Genomic DNA, 21,624 nt, shown 5'->3' with positions numbered 1-21,624 from the left:
GTTCAGTTGGGGACCACAGACCACTTCTTAGTAACAATGCATCCTGGCTGATGCTTTGATCAATTTTGAATGTTGGTGGTGATTTCACACTCATGGTGGCATGAGACTTTACAATCCTCACAAGTGGCTCAGGTAGTGCAGCTCATCCAGGATGGCACATTAATGCGAGCTGTGCCCAGAAGGTTTGGTGTGTCTGTCAGCCAAGTGTCCAGAAGCTGGAGGTGTTACCAGGAGACAGGTTAGTACACCAGGAGACGTGAAGGGGGCTGTAGGAGGGCAACAACCCAGTAGCAAGACCGCTACCTCTTCCTTTGTGTATGGAGGAGCACTGCCAAAATTACCTCAAATGTGCATGTGTCGGCACAAATGGTTAGAAACTGAGGATGGGATGAGGGCCCAACATCCACAGATGGGGGATGTGCTCACAGACTAACACCGCTCAGGCCACTTAACATTTACCAGAAAACCCCAGGATTGGCAAATTTGCCACTGTCACCCTGTGCTCTTCACAAATGAAAGTAGGTTCACACTAAGCAAATGTGACAGACGTGACAGAGTGTGGAGTGCCCCAGAGAGCGATCTGCTGCCTGCAACATCCTTTAGCATGACCGATTTGGGAGTGGGTCAGTAATGGAGTGGAGTGGCATTTCTTTGGAGGGCCACACAGCTTTCCATGTGCTCGCCAGAGGTAGCCTGACTGTCAATAGGTACCAAGGTACCCCTTGTAAGACCATATGCTGGTGCGGTTGGTTCCTCCTAATGCAGGACAATGCTAGACCTCAGGTGGCCGGAGTGTATCCGCAGTTTCAGCAAGATTAAGGCATTAAAGCTATGGACTTGCACGCTTGTTCCCCAGTCCAAAATCCATTTGAGCACATTTTGGACATCATGTCTTGCTCCATCCACCAACCCCACGTGGCATCACAGACTTTCCTGGAGTTGGCAGATGCTTTAGTCCAGGTCTGGAAGGAGATCACTTAGGAGACCATCTGCAACTCGTTTTAAGCACATTTCATCAAAGTTGGATCAGCCTGTGGTGTGTTTTTCCACTTTAATTTTGTGTGTAGCTACAAATCCAGGCCTCCATTCGTTAATAAATTTGATTTCCATTGATGATTTTTTTGTAATTTTGTTGTCAGTACATTCAACTTTGAATAAAAGTATTCAATGACAATATATCATTCATTCAGATCTAGCACATGTTATTTGAGTGTTCCCTTTTTTAAATAGTGTAGTTGAATGGAATAAAAAAAAAATAAAACAACTAAAAAGAAAATCTTAGAAAAAAAAAATCATTATAAATTATTTATAAATTATTCATGTATCAGTACATAAAAACATTGTATTAAAGTATTATTACTTGTTTGCAATTCCCCAGAAATATTAGATATGATTAATGTAAATTATATACTATCAACTATGAAAGTAAAAATATTCCTCAGCATTTATGTGAAAGGCTATACAGCAGAATTTGCACTAATCCCTTCATGACTGCCTTACTGATTTATATTTCCTAATTGCACATACCTTTGCAGTGTTTAGATTTCATGACAGTGGCCCCCTTCAAAAGACTATATCTTCTGAGCCATGGCACCTAGAAACACATTTGTGGTATCATTTTAAATTAACTACCCTTTAATATTGCATCAAGATTGTATATCTAGGTGCCAGAGAACAGTGGATATCTCTGGTTCATTGAAACCCAAAGCTTGGTGTGCAAATTCCCATCTTCAAAGTGATACCAGAACGGTTTTTAGGAACCACAGTTCAGAAGATAGATCCACGTGAAGTGCCCCCTTCCCATTAGTTGAAGGCAAAATGGGCAAAGGAGCTGAAGGGAGATTCTTTAAAAAATATGTTTTTAATAAAACTATATTATCAAGTCTCACATGTGATAAAAAAAAAACTAAGAAAAGATTATTATAATATACGTAAAGCTGTTTCAAAGATATTGAAGAGCAGAACAGAACTACAAACATTGACCTGGACATTCAGGTAACAATTACCCTTAGTCATGTTATAGTTAAAAAACAGTTTCATATTGATTTTGTGCATGTACTGTAATTTGAAATCTATAATTCTTCTTTTTTCGATTAAGAGCCACATACTGTGTTTTTCAACAACTAAAATGAATTGAAAAACAATCTGATGTCTTTTTATCAGTTCTCCAATCTGCCTGGTTTTCAAAATGAAATTTACACTAAAGGGGACCATACTGTTACGGACAAGAAGTCTCTTTCATGACTTTGCTTCAAATTTTGATTTTGCTATACAGGAATTAAAGGAAAGGATATTTGCTATCCATGGCCTCCTTTCTTCAAAAATCAAAGTTTAAAATTATGCTAGTAAGCCAGAAGGGCATTACCAGAGTCACTTCATGGTGTAGCTTCACAGGCAGTTACACTGAGAAGGAGAACGTATTGTCCCCCTACGGTTGTGTGAATATAGCCTTACTTTGTATTTAGCACAGTGAGGCCGGACTATGCACAGCAACGGCCAGTCACTGACAGAGGATGATAGCAGGGGAAAGTCTGCTGATCAGCAGTGAAAGAATCAAGATTCTGGTAACTAATCCACTTGCAGAAGGCCTTTAAATGGCATGCCCTACAACATGTCAAAATTTTTTTTTAAATATTCTTCAAAGAAACCACAATATGGGCATTATGTTGCATTCACATCACCCAACCATGAAAAAGAAGGAAAAAAATATTGAGCATGTCCTATTTTTTCCAGGATTTCTATTCCGTATACTCCATAGACGTCAATGGGGACATTTAAAATATGTGTTGCATACATCCTGCATACTGTAGTGCACCATATGTAAACCAGTGCATTCTGCAAGCCAGCCAATAGTAAGCTATCCAACAGCCAGCCATCATTTGTCAGCCCACTTTATTTTATATGGATACGGTACTGATAAGGTGATATACGTGCACATGCATCATCTATATATGGATTCATACAGCACAGAAATGCATTACTGAAAAAATCATACTTTTGTGGAAAAGGGATCTTAGGCTACTTTCACACTTTACATATGCTCACCTGGCCATAGCCAGGCGAACATACTGCAGCGTGCTGGAGAGCAGGAGGGGTTCTTACCCTGCATTTATATTGCATTTACATTGTGTTAACATTGCATTGATTTGAAGACCTCTGTATCTGTAGTTGTTAATCAGAGCTGATCATTTCACCCTGTAAATGGAGCTCTTACAGTGCATTAACACATTGTATTTAAATTATTTTAACATTGTTTTGATTTACTCCCATTAGAACCAACAACTGCAACAGAAAACCTAAATGTGTAAACGCAGCCTAAGGCCCTATTTACACTGCCATAATTGTGTCTATGATTTGGCACCATTCAATTGTGGCCAGATCATGGATGCAATAGTCTATGGTCCTAGGTCACGGTGTGGTGAGCACAGTCTCTTACCGCACTGTGACCGAGCCGGGCAGCCACGCTGCAAAATATAGGTCATGTTCTATATTCTGTCTTGACCTTAAAGAGGTGTGGGGTAAGAAGCACTCACTTTCCCTCCATTCTTCACAACTAAAGTGGCTCAGGACCTTCTGGACACAGATCTTTTTTAAGTTTCCTCTAAAAGGTTCACCATCACTGCCTTATGCAATACATTGCAGTACTCCTGAACTACAATGTATTGTATTTGTCAGTGTTCTACTGACAGTTTGGCTGTTAGACCCAGTCTTGGACTGGGCCTAATAGGCCACCATACATGGCAGACATGGTGGTCTTTGTCAGACTTCCAGGTGCCATGGAAACTCCCCGGCACCCTGTGATTGTGCTGCATGGGGCAGGGGAATAACTATGTTCCCTCTGTCTCTCTCTTTAGCTGCCATAATCTTGTTTAATCATGGCAGTTAAGAGGTTAAAATGACCGGCAAGGAAAAATCCTCCTACCGGTCAGAAACAGCTTGGACCAGGCTTTGTGTAACAGACAGTCTCCTGCCGCGGATCATGCTGGCATACTGACAGTGCCAGTGTGATCAGCAGGACGATATAGATCATATAAAAGCTTTCTATAGGTTGACAGGAAGCAGAGATCCTGAAAACCATTAGGAATTGATACAAAAAGTGTATTGGAAAAATGTATAACTTTTCATCATACCAAGAATAACATTAATTTACAAAAATGGGAACACCCCTTTAAGTCATTAGAAATGTCAGCTACTCTGTAATTGTCTGCCTTTTTATTATTATCACCTGCACTACTGTTGCATACAATTTGGCTTAAATGTCCAATATTCTCATTGTAGCATTTAAAATGCCTTCAAAGGCATGCATAGAGAAGTAATAGTATATTTGAATGAATGCACCTCTTGCTATGTCCTCTTAACCTGAAACCAAACAGAAATGTTTTAATGTAGTAAATTTATTACCATAAATATCAAAATCAATACACGTTTCATTTGTGAAAGGGACAAATTTCTTACCATCTTGCAATGCAATGCCATTAGGTATTCATTTGTCAAGATTGAATGTGTGTCTGCATGTAAAATATAAAGTAGTTTTGAAATTAATCTCTTTCTCCACACTGTATCCATCAACTTTTCTGTGCATTTCTTTAACTTTACTCATATACTAGAGAACTTTCATCAATCATCAAGTTTCTAGGCAGGGACTCTTCAAAAATACCCACAAAGTCCAATAAACATAAAATCTTTTTTTATTGTCTTTCACTGACCTCTTGAAAAAGGTAATCAGTTTTCAGATTCATCAAACATGATGCTTTGCTTCTTTTAGAAGTCCATTACAGTGTGGATGAGCAATTAATTTTTCACCCTCATTCTCCACTGGCCTCAAACTGCTGAAATTTCAATTTCACAGATACACATTAAATGCAAATTTCCTTCATAAAAGTTAAAAATACTAGCAAAGGACATAGTGGAGATAATTCAAAACCATTTTCCTTTTATTAATGCACACTGAGGGGCTCAGAAGTGAAAACCTTCATTTAGTACCATGGAGGGGGGATATAAGGGTGAGTGTGTTTCTGAGTTTTAAAAGACTCCAAGGTCACATTTCCATATTGATAACAGTTCACACGGACTAGAGAAATACAGGTTGAATCTTACAAAAAAAGACAAATAAAACTCATCAGAAGTAAAGAAATCTTCATATTATGTACAGTGGAATTTCCATGTGTCCAGTGACTTACACAGTCCAAGTCACAGGCATGATTTTTGCCATGACTCCATGTCCCATGTAATTACGTGGAAGCTGCTTTTAAGATTCAGCAGTCCTGTTTTTCCTTTGGAATTCTTCCAGTTCATTTTTTCTGTTCATGGCTATTTGCAATTCTTGCTTAATAACCTGAATCTGCTTTTCCAGTTCTGATAGTTCTTGCACCACCGAATTTCTAGATACGTTTAGGGATTCAGCTTTCCCATTTGTGGTAAGCAGCTTTGGAGTCTCTCTCCTCAACTGTGGTAAAGGCAAATCCTGTTGATGTCTGAAACTCAATTCATTGTGTGCTTCTTTCGGAATATACTTTCTCCTATTACAGCTGCTCTGGTTGGCAGTATTCCATACACGTGGCTGGCTGTTCCCTGTGTTGCATCTAGAGGTAATAACAGAAAAAGTTATTGAATGGCTTATGTTATACAAACACAGCTTGAATCATGCATATTTGATTTGCTGCTTCCTGCCTGGATAATGGTACCAAGAGAGTTAGTAAGATTTTTTGAACTATTAACCTTAACACAACACATTATATTTGCATCTGTTGTGGTTCCTCTGTGTGTAGATAGCAGCATTGTGTTCTTTTCTACTCTTTTTGGGAGATATAAAGGGAATTTACCACAATTTGCCATAATGTTATTATTGGTGCATTGATACTGAGCATCTCAAATGGATTATCATATTAGGGGTGAACAGTTTGAAAAAAACTGTGCCTAATTAGCCAAAAACCACTGGCCCTGCCTACTTGCTGGCCCTGCACTAAATTGCATGCAGCAACTGGGAAGCAGTCCTTACACTGGAACACGCACAGCAACAGAAGTGAATACAAACATACACAAACCCAACAAAAACAAAGTTAATGTCAAACTAACCGGGTCAGAACCATGAAGGCATCAGGGTACAAAATCACCAAGCTAGATAAAGTCAGGGAACAGGAAAAAGTCAATGTAACCAGAAGTAATAAGTAACAGTATTTAGTAACAAGAGTCATGAGAATTCAACTGTGCCAGACAAACCAATATTAGGGACTGAATGAAGGCACAAATGGCTATAAAAGGAGTGTCTGGATTGTTGTTGCCAGCCATCACTCACATTATCACATGTGACACCCTCTTATCCCAGAAATGCAGCTATATTGTGAATCACAGCCTCAAGCCGAGCATAGCACAGGAGTAGTCACAAGCCTAGTAGTAAAAAAAAATGTTTAAAAGAATTTGAAATTTTATGTAAATCAAGTAATTGGTGCAGCTGGGGCATCAGGTGGATGAAAGATAGGGAAGTTCTAAAGTAAGAAGATAGGGTTGGAATGTTCCATAAAGTTTTTTAGAATAAAAGATTTTTCCCCATAGTTATAATTATTACATTAGCCTATCGGTTCCTTATTATAGAGGAGAAGGATTGATTTCAAATAATAGGGCACATTTATTAAAGGCCCTGACCCAGCTTTCTGTCGGACTTTGCACGTTATTTCAGAAGTGCCTGCACCACAATTGTGTAGCATGCAACCGTTTTGTGTCATGGCTGCACTACTTTTCATGTGACACAAATTTCTGCCCTGAAGGAAGCATTCCAGTGCTGCGTCGGCCTGTGTGCCACATTTATCATGCAAAGTCTGAAAGAAATGTGTTGCACGCCCCATGTTAAAGGTGCACCAAAAAAGTGGTTCCCTCTGTCGGGGCAGTGAAGGGAGCACCAGATTCATAAAGAACATGCAACAGAAATCATGAATCTGGTGCACTCTGCACTATATACAAGCAAACTGCACATAGTACAATTTGCACTGTTCTTAGTAAATGTGGGCCAGTATGTTTGCATTGTGTATGTGCGTAATAATGTACATTGAAAGTATATTGAAGAGAATTTTTATATTGTGCTTTGAACATTTGTGTATGTTTCCTTATTTAGGGTATATAAATATATGCACATTACAACAACACACCCCTGGAACATATGTCTGTAGGTTTATGTACATGAATGGAAATACTCTTTAGCGTACATAATTTTTCTGTTCACTTAGTGGTTATTACTTATTCTATATGCAATCTGTAAATAGGGATACTAAGTATATAGAGTAAATGGTGCATCTAATTGAAAAGTAATCATGCGTTACATATGGCTGTTCAGTTCTAACACACTGTCTGCTTTGTAATTAACCTATATTTTGAGTTAAAGATAACTATTGAAGCCAAATTAGGGAACGGAAGAGACAGAAATGAAGATTGCTTCCTACAATAGACTATTGTCTCATTCTATTAAGATTGCAAGGAGGTTAATGCAAAAGAGGAAAAGACATTAGATAACAACAAAACCAAACGTATACAAAATGATTGTGATCCCTGGGCGCAACGAGAAAAAATGAAGCCCATTTATCACAGCCACAGATATTAATGGTGGTTTGAAACCTTTGCAGAAAAGGAAGAATAAAATGTCAGCTTTTAAAGTTTTGTGAATGTGATGTTTTAAAAGTGCCTGGTGTCTGTAATAATATTCAATTCATGTCCGTTCTAAAAAAAAACAAGCTAAAGTATAAATAAGCATAAAGAAGATAGACAAATGTATCTAGCATTGAAGAACGCAGTAGAAAATGTACCAAGTATTTGAGACTGGCAATGTGCAAGTGTCATAGCATTTCACACATAACGGTGCATGGACCTTTCTTCAGTATAGATGTACTGTAACATGGCTTTATGCTATACAAATCCATACTACATGAATGGTTGTTCATGTAGCATAACTGTTTCCATTTCCTTAGTAGGAGCACAAAGTATTCATTGATATTTTTCAGCATTGTTACATGGAATGCTGTCTTTAAGCATCAGTTCAATGGGGTAATGTATCCCAAATATAACTTGTTCTGCTGTTTGTACTATGCCTTGTGTATTTTTACTTTTTGTACAGAAAAATTGGTTTTAAAAAAAAGAAAGACTTGGTCATAGACTAGGTAGGCTAGGTCTACTTTCATGCACAACTGATCTGACTCCCTTTAAAATGGATGCTCGCAGTATGGGGCAGATATCTCACCTCACATAAAACAAATGTAACTCCATCTTTTATGTTTCAAGAAGAAATCAGAAACTTCTAAGTGTCTGCTGAATCTCTCCACCTGCCTGTGTCAACTATCAATGACACCACACTACTACAAGGGGAAACAGCCGGGTGACCTCCATAGTGCAAATTCTAGATCCCTGTACAAGAATTAATAGGTAAAAACCTGGAAGGTCACTTAGTGTCACACCAACTGATGCTGCTGTTCTACTCAATTTCTATTTCACTCTATCTTTTAAATTGGTCTATAGATTTTATTGTATTAGGCTTTTTTATGTTTCGATGTTATGTTAAGGGTCCCAAAACACAATAAATTATTTGAGGCAATTATAGATTATTTCTGAATTTAACTATTTTTGGTAATTTTTTTTGCTTGTCCTCCTCTGCTTTACAGCTTCATATAATGTGTCTACTTTGCTAAGTATATTTCAGTCATCCTGCATTACTTTATACACTTATAGATAATAGCATCCCCTGGAGCCCTATGGTTTTCCATCGCTGGCGCAATAAGTAGCTCTCTTGAGGATCTTTTAAATAGCATTTCTTATAAGTGTTAAAACTAGTTTTTAATGAATTTGCTATTTATTTAATTAAAGTAGTACTACAAATGAAATAACTCTTACTGATGGCAAAAATAACCCTACTTTTTGCTCATTATCTAAGCACCAGCATGTCCTTAAGAAGTTATATCACTCCCTTTTGGGGCTTAAAATGTAATTTTCCTATAGTTTATCAGCAAAAGTTCTGTGTCAATTTTATAGGCACTAACATAATCCAATAATATACACAGTTCAAAATAATAAAGGGAACATTTAAACAACACAATGTAACTCAAAGTCAATCACACGTCTGTGAAATCATCCCATCCAGTTATGGATCAACACTGATTGTGAATCAATTTCTCCTTTGGTTGTGCAAATGGCACAAACAACAGGTAGAAATGATACGCAATTAGACAACCTCTACAGAGCAGTGGTTCTGTAGGTGGCAACCACAGTCTATTTCTCTGTTCTCATCCTTCCTGGCTGATGTTTTGGTTACTTTTGAATGTTGTCATGACTCTCACTCTTAGAGGTAGCCTGTGTTGGCATCTACAACCCCTAGAAGTTGCTCAGGTAGTGCAGCTCATCCAGGATGACACATCAATGTGAGCTGTGACAAGAAGCTTGTCTGTCTGCATAGTGTTCTGAACTTGGCGCAGATACCAGGAGACAGGCCAGTATAGCAGGAGACATGGAGGAGGTCACAGGAGGACAACAACTCAAGACCAACAGGATGAGCCTCCTGGGTCTCCAGTAGGCCACAAATATCCATTCGTCCTAATATATACATACAATGAAATAAAAAACACATATGAAGAATTAGCTTTTGCCTGCATTCAAAAGCTTGAACCCCCGAGTGGAAAGGTGCTTGCACAGTGTGACCCACATCCACATGAGTGTATAAGCCAGAATTGTCTTAAATGTAAATACCCTATACAAGCAGAAACAAAAAAGGGAAATGTCACAGAAATAGACAATTCAAGGTAACTGTTGGTTTTTCATTTTCTACAAAAGAATATGCCACAATCGTAAAGTATATTGTGTTGATTGGGAATGCATATACTATTGGGCATGTTATGTATGTGTCTTTTATTGTGAATAATATCATCACCTTATAAATCATGTCTTTGTAACTAAGTCTTGTACATTTGCATGGAGCGTGTCTCTGCTAGGCTGCCATATTCCACAGAGGATATACACGTAGTTCTTACCTCTCTGTTTTAATCTAGATTAATAAGAGACTTGGAAGCAGCATGCAGCGCTACTGAGATAAAATATACTCCGACATCTTCACTTTATTTTAATTAAAATACAGTAATATGTAATGCAGTATCTCACACAGGACTTCAATAGGCTATTTATGTGCTAGAGTGGTTGAAATGCGTGAACATCAATTAACTAGTCTAAATGTTTGTCAAAACTCCATTTCAGTTTTGACTAATGCTGTATTTTCTCCTCAGACATCAATTAAATTGAGTATCTTGCTTATTCCTTGGAGCATTGGAAGCACAGGTAGAACTGTTCATCATGTCTCATAATAGCATGATGTATTGAAGTAACCTAGTGCATACCAATAAATCATCTGCTCACTCTGCTTACTACAGCTGTGTGGCTTCCATTAAACTGCCATGGCACCATACCCATCATTGCATCACAAATGTGACTATGATTTCATTCCAAAATACTAAAGGGGAGTGTGTCAATCAAAGAATCATGAATTTATATAACTTATCAAATTATTTTCCTTGGAGCACATCAAAATTTTATCAGCAGCATTTAGATGACGTAGCGTTACTGATATTTCCTTGTAGATGTACTTTATCTATCAAGGGACATGCATGGATGTCACAAAGGTGTATATATATATATATATATATATATATATATACACTCACCGGCCACTTTATTAGGGAAACCATGCTAGTAACGGGTTGGACCCCATTTTGCCTTCAGAACTGCCTCAATTCTTCGTGGCATAGATTCAACAAGGTGCTGGAAGCATTCCTCAGAGATTTTGGTCCATATTGACATGATGGCATCACACAGTTGCCGCAGATTTGTCGGCTGCACATCCATGATGCGAATCTCCCATTCCACCACATCCCAAAGATGCTCTATTGGATTGAGATCTGGTGACTGTGGAGGCCATTTGAGTACAGTGACCTCATTGTCATGTTCAAGAAACCAGTCTGAGATGATTCCAGCTTTATGACATGGCGCATTATCCTGCTGAAAGTAGCCATCAGATGTTGGGTACATTGTGGTCATAAAGGGATGGACATGGTCAGCAACAAGGCTGTGGCGTTGCAACGATGCTCAATTGGTACCAAGGGGCCCAAAGAGTGCCAAGAAAATATTCCCCACACCATGACACCACCACCACCAGCCTCAACCGTTGATACAAGGCAGGATGGATCCATGCTTTCATGTTGTTGACGCCAAATTCTGACCCTACCATCCGAATGTCGTAGCAGAAATCGAGACTCATCAGACCAGGCAACATGTTTCCAATCTTCTACTGTCCAATTTCGATGAGCTTGTGCAAATTGTAGCCTCAGTTTCCTGTTCTTAGCTTAAAGGAGTGGCACCCGGTGTGGTCTTCTGCTGCTGTAGCCCATCTGCCTCAAAGTTCGACGTACTGTGCATTCAGAGATGCTCTTCTGCCTACCTTGGTTGTAACAGGTGGCGATTTGAGTCACTGTTGCCTATCTATCAGCTCGAACCAGTCTGCCCATTCTCCTCTGACCTCAACAAGGCATTTCCGCCCACAGAACTGCCGCTCACTGGATGTTTTTTCTTTTTCGGACCATTCTCTGTAAACCCTAGAGATGGTTGTGTGTGAAAATCCCAGTAGATCAGCAGTTTCTGAAATACTCAGACCAGCCCTTCTGGCACCAACAACCATGCCACGTTCAAAGGCACTCAAATCACCTTTCTTCCCCATACTGATGCTCGGTTTGAACTGCAGGAGATTGTCTTGACCATGTCTACATGCCTAAATGCACTGAGTTGCCGCCATGTGATTGGCTGATTAGAAATTAAGTGTTAACGAGCAGTTGGACAGGTGTACCTAATAAAGTGGCCGGTGAGTGTGTATGTGTATATGTATATATATATATATATATAATGAATGGAAATTAGCTGCAAGGGTCTGCTGGATTATTAGGGTTTCAACTCATTCTGTTCAATTCAGCTGTTTGGACCTGAAACTTGTAGCTAGATTGTCAGAAACAAGATTGTGTGAAACATTTATATTTCATAATTAAAATCCACCGGAGGTACTATAGATTCAGCTGATTGGACACATTTTGGAAAGGCACAATCCGTCCTATATGAGGTCATACATCTCACAATGGATATCAGGATTGTGTGGATGCACAGAACTGAAGAAGGCAAAAACATTATGTTGTACTGAAAGATCCCAAGCGCATAGTGTCCTCCATAATCCTTAAATGGTAGAACCTTCGGGTAACCAGGACTGCCCACCACCAAACTAAGTTGGGGTAAAGGGTAACCAAGAGAGGTGACCAACAACCCAATGGTCACTCTAGCTGAACTCAGAAGATCCTTGAAATTGAAGTAACTTTTATAAGGCAAACTACGCACTTCACGAATCTGACCTTAGAGCAGAAAGAAGCATCTCTTCAATAAAGGACACATAACTGCTTGGAGTTTGCAAAAAAATCACTTAAAGAACTTTTAGTCTGCAGGAAACATAACTCTCTCGTCTCATGAAACCAAGATTGAACTTTCAGCCCGAATTTTAATGTATAAAGTAAACTAGCCCCTGTTTGTTAACTTCTGGTATTGGACAGTATAGTCAACAGTATAGTATGGCTGGTCGTTGGTATTATTTGTCTTTTTAGTTGTTTTTCTATTTTGTGCATATTATGTTAAGATCTGTTTATGTGGGGTTATATTGTAACATAGACATAGTGTAGCTTATTTACTTGCTCTCTTATCATGTATTAATTAGGACTACATATACAGTTGATATAGTCTATACTAAAGGCATTTGTACTTTATTAATATCAATATGAAGCCGAGCACTAATGGATTACTGAAAGCACTTGCATTTTATTATATGTACTGTTATCATAGAACTAATGATTAATGAATTATTCCTACTGTCCCAGATGCATATGTCACTCCGTCCATGTTTGTGTGTTTTTAAGATGTATTTAACCCCTTAACGACTTTTTTAGTTTTTTCAGTTCCATTTTTCACTCACCACCTTCAAAATTCTATAACTTTTTAATTTTTCCACATAAAGAGCTCTGTGATGGCTTATTTTCTGCATAACAAATTGCACTTCATAGTGACGGTATTTAATATTCCATGCCATGTACTCGGAAGCGGGAAAAAATTCCAAATGCAGTGAAAATGGTAAAAAAACACATTTGCAACGTTTTCTTGTGTGCTTGGACATTACGGCTTTCACTGTGCACCGAAAATGACAGGTCTACTTTATTCTTTGGGTTGGTATGATTAAGGGGATACCAATTTTTGTATAGGTTTTATAATGTTTTCATACATTTACAAAAATTAAAACCTCCTGTACAAAATTTTTGGGGGGGATTTTGTCATCCTCTGACGCCAATAACTTTTTCATACTTTGATGAACTGAGCTGTGGGTGGTGTCATTTTTTGCAACTTTAGATGGCGTTTTCATAATTATAATTAATAATTATAATTTTTAGGACTGTACAGCCTTTTGATCACTTTTTATAAAATTTTTTATATTTTTCAAAATGGCAAAAAAGTGTCATCTTCGACTATGGGCGCTATTTTCTGTTACGAGGTTAAACACAGTGTTTTTATATTTTGATAGATGGGCATTTTCGGAAGCGGCGATACATAATGTGTTTATGATTTTTACTGTTTATTAACCCTAGGTTGTCTGATCGATCCTATCATATACTGCCATACTGCAGTATGGCAGTATATGGGGATTTTCCTCCTCATTAATTACAATGTACAATTAGCACATTGTAATGAATGGGTTAAAACGAGACAGCTTAGGGCCTTCGTGAGACATGAAGCTGTCGTGGCAACGGATCGCCGCTCCCCGTGATGTCATCGGGAAGCGACGATCCGCAGCAAGATGGCGGCGCCAAAGCGCCACCATCTTTTTGCAGCCGCCGGCAATCGACGTGGAAACACCCACTAGCACCGATGGCAGGTGTTGCCAGTAAGCCTTTGCTGCAATATGCAGCAAAGACTTACCGGCTATTGAGAAGGCTTGTTCCGTCTTTATTGGGTTATAATGCTATGGTAAATAGGGATGGCTTTATTGTTATGTTGGTTTTTCTAACTGTTTGTCAACTGCAAATAACATCCCAATAAAGTAGCAAAGAGTTGACATCATCGGCAGCAGCTGACACAGGGAGATTGATCAGGGTTATGGAAAAGCTGAATGAAGTAAAGTACAAAGATATTTTAAATGATACCTGATCACCAGTGTTATGGACTGAGGCTGAAAAGTTCACGTTCCAACAAGATAATGACCTTAATGACAAAGTCAAGACAACATAGGTGTGGCTTAGGAACAATTCTGTGTTTTCTGTGAGTAGTCCAACCAGATACCTGCTTAAACCAAATCAAACCAAATCTCAAACCAAAGGTCCCCTTCCAACCTGACAGAGCATGGGAGGATCTGCAGAGAAGAATGGGAGTAAATTCTCAAATCTCATGGCATCATATCATGAATCCTGTAGGCTGTAATGTATTTTTCAACAAAAAAATAAAACCTTTGTCATTATATTATGGTTTTCCCTTTTCATTTATTTATATAAGAATTCTTATATTCACAATATAGATATGGGGTATTATATAAAGAATAGTATGGGGAAATTATTTTAGCACTAGTAAAATATAAAAAAGTAAAGGAATGAAGTCTTTCCAAATGCAATGTTGCTTTACTGTGTTTTTGATAAAAGTTATAAAAATTACAAAACTGTGTAAAAAATATCAATGTTATCCATGGAAACCAAAGCATAGTTTTCATCTCACAGTGTTCTTAAAAATGAAAGTACTGTTGCGATTGATCACTGCTCCTCTGTATACAAATGTATTCTAGAAATATGAGGCCATCTGTCTGAATCTTGTTTGAAACAAGCAAAACAGAGAAACTGGCTGAAAACGAAATGGTTCAATGAGCTGCAATGGACCAGTCAAAGTCCAGACCCAACACAAAAGATTGTGGTGGTACTTAAGAGAGCTGGGTGTAAATAGATAGCAATAAACCTAAATAAACTGAAGCAACATTGCAAAGAGTAAAGGAAAAAATATATCACAAACAATTTAGAAACAATTGCTTTGAGAGGATGTTCTACAACCTATTCATTAATGGATTTGACTTGGTTTTTCACACACAGAATTTCAATTTAAAGAGTCACCATTCTTCCAAAGTAGACCTTTGTATGTGTGTTTTTTTTTTTTTTTTGAAAAATGGTGGCTCCAATCCCATGGATAGAGACATCAGTTAAACATGTATAAAGACATCTAAATGGTACTGTGTGTGGTTTGTAGGGGAAGGGGTCATTGGTCACAGGTTCTCTTTAAGCAGTGATGGAGTTGTGCGTTGTTCATTTGCAGTTGAATTTATCTAATTTTAAGACTTTCTGAAGACCAAATGTATAAAGTCAACACAATTATCAAACTATAAGATTCTAATTTTCATCTAGTGTGTGAGCAATTTTATAATCTGAGTAGAGATCCTCTGTAACTTATTATAAGAAACGTAAGTATGTAAAGTATGCTTAAAAGATGGATCACAAATAGAGATGAGCGAGCACTAAAATGCTCGGGTACTCGTTATTCGAGACGAACTTTTCCCGATGCTCGAGTGCTCGTCTCGAATAACGAGCCCCATTGAAGTCAATGGGAGACTCGAGCATTTTTCAAGGGGACCAAGGCTCTGCACAGGGAAGCTTGGCCAAACACCTGGGAACCTCAGAAAAGGATGGAAACACCACGGAAATGGACAGGAAACAGCAGGGGCAGCATGCATGGATGCCTCTGAGGCTGCTTAATCGCACCATTATGCCAAAATTATGGGCAACAGCATGGCCATGACAGAGTGACAGAATGAAGCTAGATAGCATGTAAAACATCCAATAATTGACCCTGACACTATAGGGGACGGTATGCAGAGGTAGCGGCAGCAGCGGCAGGCTAGAGAGTGGCATGGCGACATACCCTAAATGGACTCAGGCTTCAAACCAATGGGTGGCAGAGAGGAACCAAAGGAGGTGAGCAAGAAGCGCTAAAATAATATCGGTACATGATAAAAGTTTGCCAGTATATTTTGTGGATTACACAGCAGGGTGGCGACAAAGTTAACATGGAAGCCATGAAAACAACCCAAAATTCTGCCTGACACAGCTCGTTTGATAAGGGGACCATGTATGGAGGCAGTGAACTAGTAGTAGATTAAAGGTGCTGCAGTTAAAACTATGTTAGTTGGATCTTGGCATGGAGCTGGCGCTCCGCTGCCAGGCGAGCTTTCGCCAATCCAAGCCCCTGTCTCTAGGCTACTCCCCAAACAGCACTTCTAAGAACCTTTTGTATAAGATCAAGTGTAGTAGCGTTCTTATAAGTTTGGGATATGGCGGGTGAGGGGAATGTAAACAGATGCGCAAGAAGCGCATGATGCGCATGGAGCTGGCGCTCAGCTGCCAGGTGAGCTTTCGCCAATCCAAGCCCCTGTCTCTAGGCTACTCCCCAAACAGCACTTCTAAGAACCTTTTGTATAAGATCAAGTGTAGTAGCGTTCTTATAAGTTTGGGATATGGCGGGTGAGTGGAATGTAAACAGATGCGCAAGAAGCGCTGAAATAATATCGGTAAATGATAAAAGTTTGCCAGTATATTTTGTGGATTACACAGCAGGGTGGCGACAAAGTTAACAAGTTTGATGTGGAATGCCCTGTAATAGCTCCTGGGCGGTGTGCCTTTTATCGCCTAGGCTCAGCAGTTTGAGCACCGCCTGCTGTCGCTTAGCGACGGCACTGCTGCTGTGCCTAGAGCTACCGACTGATGGCGCCATGGCCACGGATGGTAATTCGGAGGAGGAGGAGGTGGAGGAGGGGTGGGAGGAGGAGGAGGTATACTAGGCCTTTGAGACCTGGACCGAGGTAGGCCCCGCAATTCTCTGCGTCGGCAGTATATGACCAGCCCCAGGGTCAGACTCGGTCCCAGCCTGCACCAAGTTAAGTGTAGTAGCGTTCTTATAAGTTTGGGATATGGCGGGTGAGGGGAATGTAAACAGATGCGCAAGAAGCGCATGATGCGCATGGAGCTGGCGCTCCGCTGCCAGGCGAGCTTTCGCCAATCCAAGCCCCTGTCTCTAGGCTACTCCCCAAACAGCACTTCTAAGAACCTTTTGTATAAGATCAAGTGTAGTAGTGTTCTTATAAGTTTAGGATATGGCGGGTGAGGGGAATGTAAACAGATGCGCAAGAAGCGCTGAAATAATATTGGTAAATGATAAAAGTTTGCCAGTATATTTTGTGGATAACACAGCAGGGTGGCGACAAAGTTAACAACTTTGATGTGGAATCCATGAAAACAACCCAAATTTCTGCCTGACACACCTCGTTTGATAAGGGGACGATGTATGGAGGCAGCTATATGGACGACTTTTGGAGGTAGCAATGGAGACGTGTGGAGGCTGCTATGGAGACAATTTAATTTGGATAGTGCCTGTATGTGGCAGTCCAAAAAAGTTTTCAAACCAGAGGAGCAGGTAGGTGGCCCTCCAGAAAAATGAAATAGATTGAGTGCCTGTATGTGGCAGTCCAAAAAAGTTTTCAAACCAGAGGAGCAGGTAGGTGGCCCTCCAGAAAAATGAAATAGATTGAGTGCCTGTATGTGGCAGTCCAAAAAAGTTTTCAAACCAGAGGAGCAGGTAGGTGGCCCTCCAGAAAAATGAAATAGATTGAGTGCCTGTATGTGGCAGTCCAATAAAGTTTTCAAACCAGAGGAGCAGGTAGGTGGCCTTCCAGAAAAATTGAATAGATTGAGTGCCTGTATGTGGCAGTCCAAAAAAGTTTTCAAACCAGAGGAGCAGGTAGGTGGCCCTCCAGAAAAATTGAATAGATTGAGTGCCTGTATGTGGCAGTCCAAAAAACTTTTCAAACCAGAGGAGCAGGTAGGTGGCCCTCCAGTAAAATGGAATAGATTGAGTGCCTGTATGTGGCACTCCCAAAAATTGTTTAAAACAGAGGACCGGGTAGGTGGCCCTCCAGAAAAATTAAATGCATAAAGTACTATAGCTAGAGCCAGTGGGCCCTGTCAAAAAATAGCCAGTTTCCTCTGCTTTAGTGTACAAAGAGGAGGAGAAGGAGGAAAATGAGGAGGAGGAGGAGTGCATAAATTATTCAGGTTGAGCTTCCTTCACCTGGTGGAGATTGGAAATTATGAGAAATCCAGGCTTTATTCATCTTAATAAGCGTCAGCCTGTCAGCGCTGTCAGTCGACAGGCGTGTACGCTTATCGGTGATGATGCCACCAGCTGCACTGAAAACCCGCTCGGGCAACACGCTAGCGGCAGGGCAGGCAAGAACCTCCAAGGCGTACAGCGCCAGTTCGTGCCACATGTCCAGCTTTGAAACCCAGTAGTTGTAGGGAGCTGTGTGATCATTTAGGACGATGGTATGGTCAGCTACGTACTCCCTCACCATCTTTCTGTAAAGATCAGCCCTACTCTGCCGAGACTGGGGACAGGTGACAGTGTCTTGCTGGGGTGACATAAAGCTGGCAAAAGCCTTGTAAAGCGTACCCTTGCCAGTGCTGGACAAGCTGCCTGCTCGCCTACTCTCCCTCGCTACTTGTCCCGCAGAACTACGCACTCTGCCGCTAGCGCTGTTTCAGCTTGTGCACCAGGGCCTGCTGGTATTCATGCATTCTGACACTCCTTTCCTCTCCAGGGATGAGAGTGGAAAGATTTTGCTTGTACCGTGGGTCCAGGAGAGTGAATACCCAGTAATCGGTGCTGGAATAAATTCTGTGAACGCGAGGGTCACGGGATAGGCAGCCTAGCATGAAATCTGCCATATGCGCCAGAGTACCAACACGTAAGAATTCACTCCCCTCACTGGCCTGACTGTCCATTTCCTCCTCCTCCAACTCCTCCAACTCCTCTTCTTCTGCCCATACACGCTGAACAGTGAAGGACTCAACAATGGTCCCCTCTTGTGTCTCACCAACATTCTCCTCCTCTTCCTCCTCTTCCTCCTCATCCTCCTCCACCTCCACCTCCTCCGATATGCGCTGAGAAACAAACCTAAGGGTGCTTTGGCTATCAACAAGGGAATCTTCTTCCCCCGTCTCTTGTGACGAGCGCAAAGCTTCCGACTTCATGCTGATCAGAGAGTTTTTCAACAGGCCAAGCAGCGGGATGGTGAGGCTGATGATGGCGGCATCGCCACTGACCATCTGTGTTGACTCCTCAAAGTTACTCAGCACCTGACAGATATCAGACATCCACGTCCACTCCTCATTGTAGACTTGAGGAAGCTGACTGACCTGACTACCAGTTCTGGTGGAAGTTGACATCTGGCAGTCTACAATCGCTCTGCGCTGCTGGTAAACTCTGGATAACATGGTTAATGTTGAATTCCACCTCGTGGGCACGTCGCACAACAGTCGGTGAGCGGGCAGTTGGAGGCGGCGCTGCGCTGCCCTGAGAGTGGCAGCATCTGTGCTGGACTTCCTGAAATGCGCACAGATGCGGCGCACCTTCGTGAGCAAATCAGACAGATTGGGGTATGTCTTGAGGAAACGCTGAACTATCAGATTTAACACATGGGCCAGGCACTATATTTCCGTTTCCGCTCCAGCGTCTGGGGTATAGAGAGCTGAACGCTGGTGGATGCTGTGGAGGATCGTGGAGGCGACGATGGGGTTTTTGTGCCAGGGTCCTGGGCAGGGGGCTGACTATCAGCTGACACAGGGGAAGGAGCAGTGGTGTGCACGGCCGGAGGTGAACGGGCTTGGTGCCACTGAGTGGGGTGTTTAGCATTCATATGCCTGCGCATACTGGTGGTAGTTAAGCTAGTAGTGGTGGAACCCCTGCTGATCCTGGTTTGGCAAAGGTTGCACACCACAGTCCGTCGGTCATCCGGTGTTTCCTTAAAGAACCTCCAGACTTCTGAAAATCTAGCCCTCGCCGCGGGAGCCCTCGCCACGGGAGCTTCACTATGTGACACATTTGGCGCTGATGCACCTGCTCTGGCCCTGCCTCTCCGTCTGGCCCCACCACTGCCTCTTCCAACCTGTTCTGGTCGAGGACTCTCCTCCGTCTCAGAAGCACTGTGTTCACCCGGCCTCTCAACCCAGCTTGGGTCTGTCACCTCATCATCCTCCGATCCCTCAGTCTGCTCCCCCCTCGGACTTCCTGCCCTGACAACAACTTCACCACTGTCTGACAACCGTGTCTCCTCATCGTCGGACACCTCTTTACACACTTCTTCCACTACGTCAAGAAGGTCATCATCACCCACAGACTGCGACTGGTGGAAAACCTGGGCATCGGAAAATTGCTCAGCAGCAACTGGACAAGTGGTTTGTGACTGTGGGAAGAGTCCAGAAAACAGTTCCTCAGAGTATGCCAGTTCAAATGCCAAATTTTCCTGGGAGGGGGCAGACTGGGGGGGAGGAGGCTGAGGTGCAGGAGCTGGAGGAGTGCCGATTTCGGTGACATGGGTGGACTGCGTGGAAGACTGACTGGTGGACAAATTGCTCGAAGCATTGTCGGCAATCCACGACATCACCTGTTCGCACTGTTCTGGCCTCAACAGTGCTCTACCACGAGTCCCAGTAACTTGAGACATGAACCTAGGGAGTGTAGCTCTGCGGCGTTCCCCTGCTCCCTCATCAGCAGGTGGTGTCTCACCCCGCCCAGGACCACGGCCTCTGACCCCTGCAGTAGTTGGACGCCCACGTCCCCGCCCTCGTCCTCTACCCCTAGCCCTCGGGTTAAACATTTTGAAAATGAAAGTTATAACTTTAATTTTTTTTTAACTTTTTTTTGTGTTTTTTTGTGTTTTTTAGGTTTTTTTTGTGTTTTTTAGTTTTTAAAACCAAACAATGCTATCCTATTGCTATGGCTATTTTCTAGCCAAGTATGAAAGCACACTGCTATGCCAGATGAGATGACGCTGAGTTATGAAAAAATAAACGTAAAATAAAAAGGAAATGGCAGACTGTGCCTAATTGAAATCCAACCCCTAATAAATTTTCCCACTTTGGTCTTTGCGATGGATATGTGCGTCACTAAGCGCTAAACACAGCGGTCGCAAGTCTCACTCCAAATTCCTGACAATTGGCTAGTAGATGCACTGCAGCAAGGACAGACACCAGCAGATCAACCAGAAATAAAATATATATAACGCTATTGTAGGCGTAAGTAAGCCGTTTGGATTCTCCTTTGGCTATTTTCTAGCCAAGTATGAAAGCACACTGATGAGATGACGCTGAGTTATGAAAAAATAAACGTAAAATAAAAAGAAACTGCCAGACTGTGCCTAATTGAAATCCAACCCCTAATAAATTTTCCCACTACGGTCTTTGCGATGGATATGTGCGTCACTAAGCGCTAAACACAGCGGTCGCAAGTCTCACTCCAAATTCCTGACAATTGGCTAGTAGATGCACTGCAGCAAGGACAGTCACCAGCAGATCAACCAGAAATAAAATATATATAACGCTATTGTAGGCGTAAGTAAGCCGTTTGGATTCTCCTTTGGCTATTTTCTAGCCAAGTATGAAAGCACACTGATGAGATGACGCTGAGTTATGAAAAAATAAACGTAAAATAAAAAGAAACTGC

General features: G+C 41.2%; 1 protein-coding gene across 1 annotated transcript in view; it reads right to left on the bottom strand.

Annotated features, from left to right (window-relative positions):
- Nucleotides 1-4,911: 4,911 nt before the first annotated feature.
- GRIN3A (glutamate ionotropic receptor NMDA type subunit 3A) overlaps nt 4,912-21,624 on the bottom strand; it is a 203,456-nt gene continuing 186,743 nt past the window's right edge. The window contains exon 10 of the mRNA XM_072154430.1: nt 4,912-5,582. Coding sequence (XP_072010531.1) covers nt 5,249-5,582 — 334 coding nt within the window. The 3' untranslated portion in view covers nt 4,912-5,248. The remainder of the gene's footprint in view (nt 5,583-21,624) is intronic.

The sequence above is a fragment of the Engystomops pustulosus genome, chromosome 1, assembly GCF_040894005.1.
Source record: "Engystomops pustulosus chromosome 1, aEngPut4.maternal, whole genome shotgun sequence".
NCBI classification, from domain to species: Eukaryota; Metazoa; Chordata; class Amphibia; order Anura; family Leptodactylidae; genus Engystomops; species Engystomops pustulosus.
This window is presented reverse-complemented; position numbering and strand designations above follow the sequence as displayed.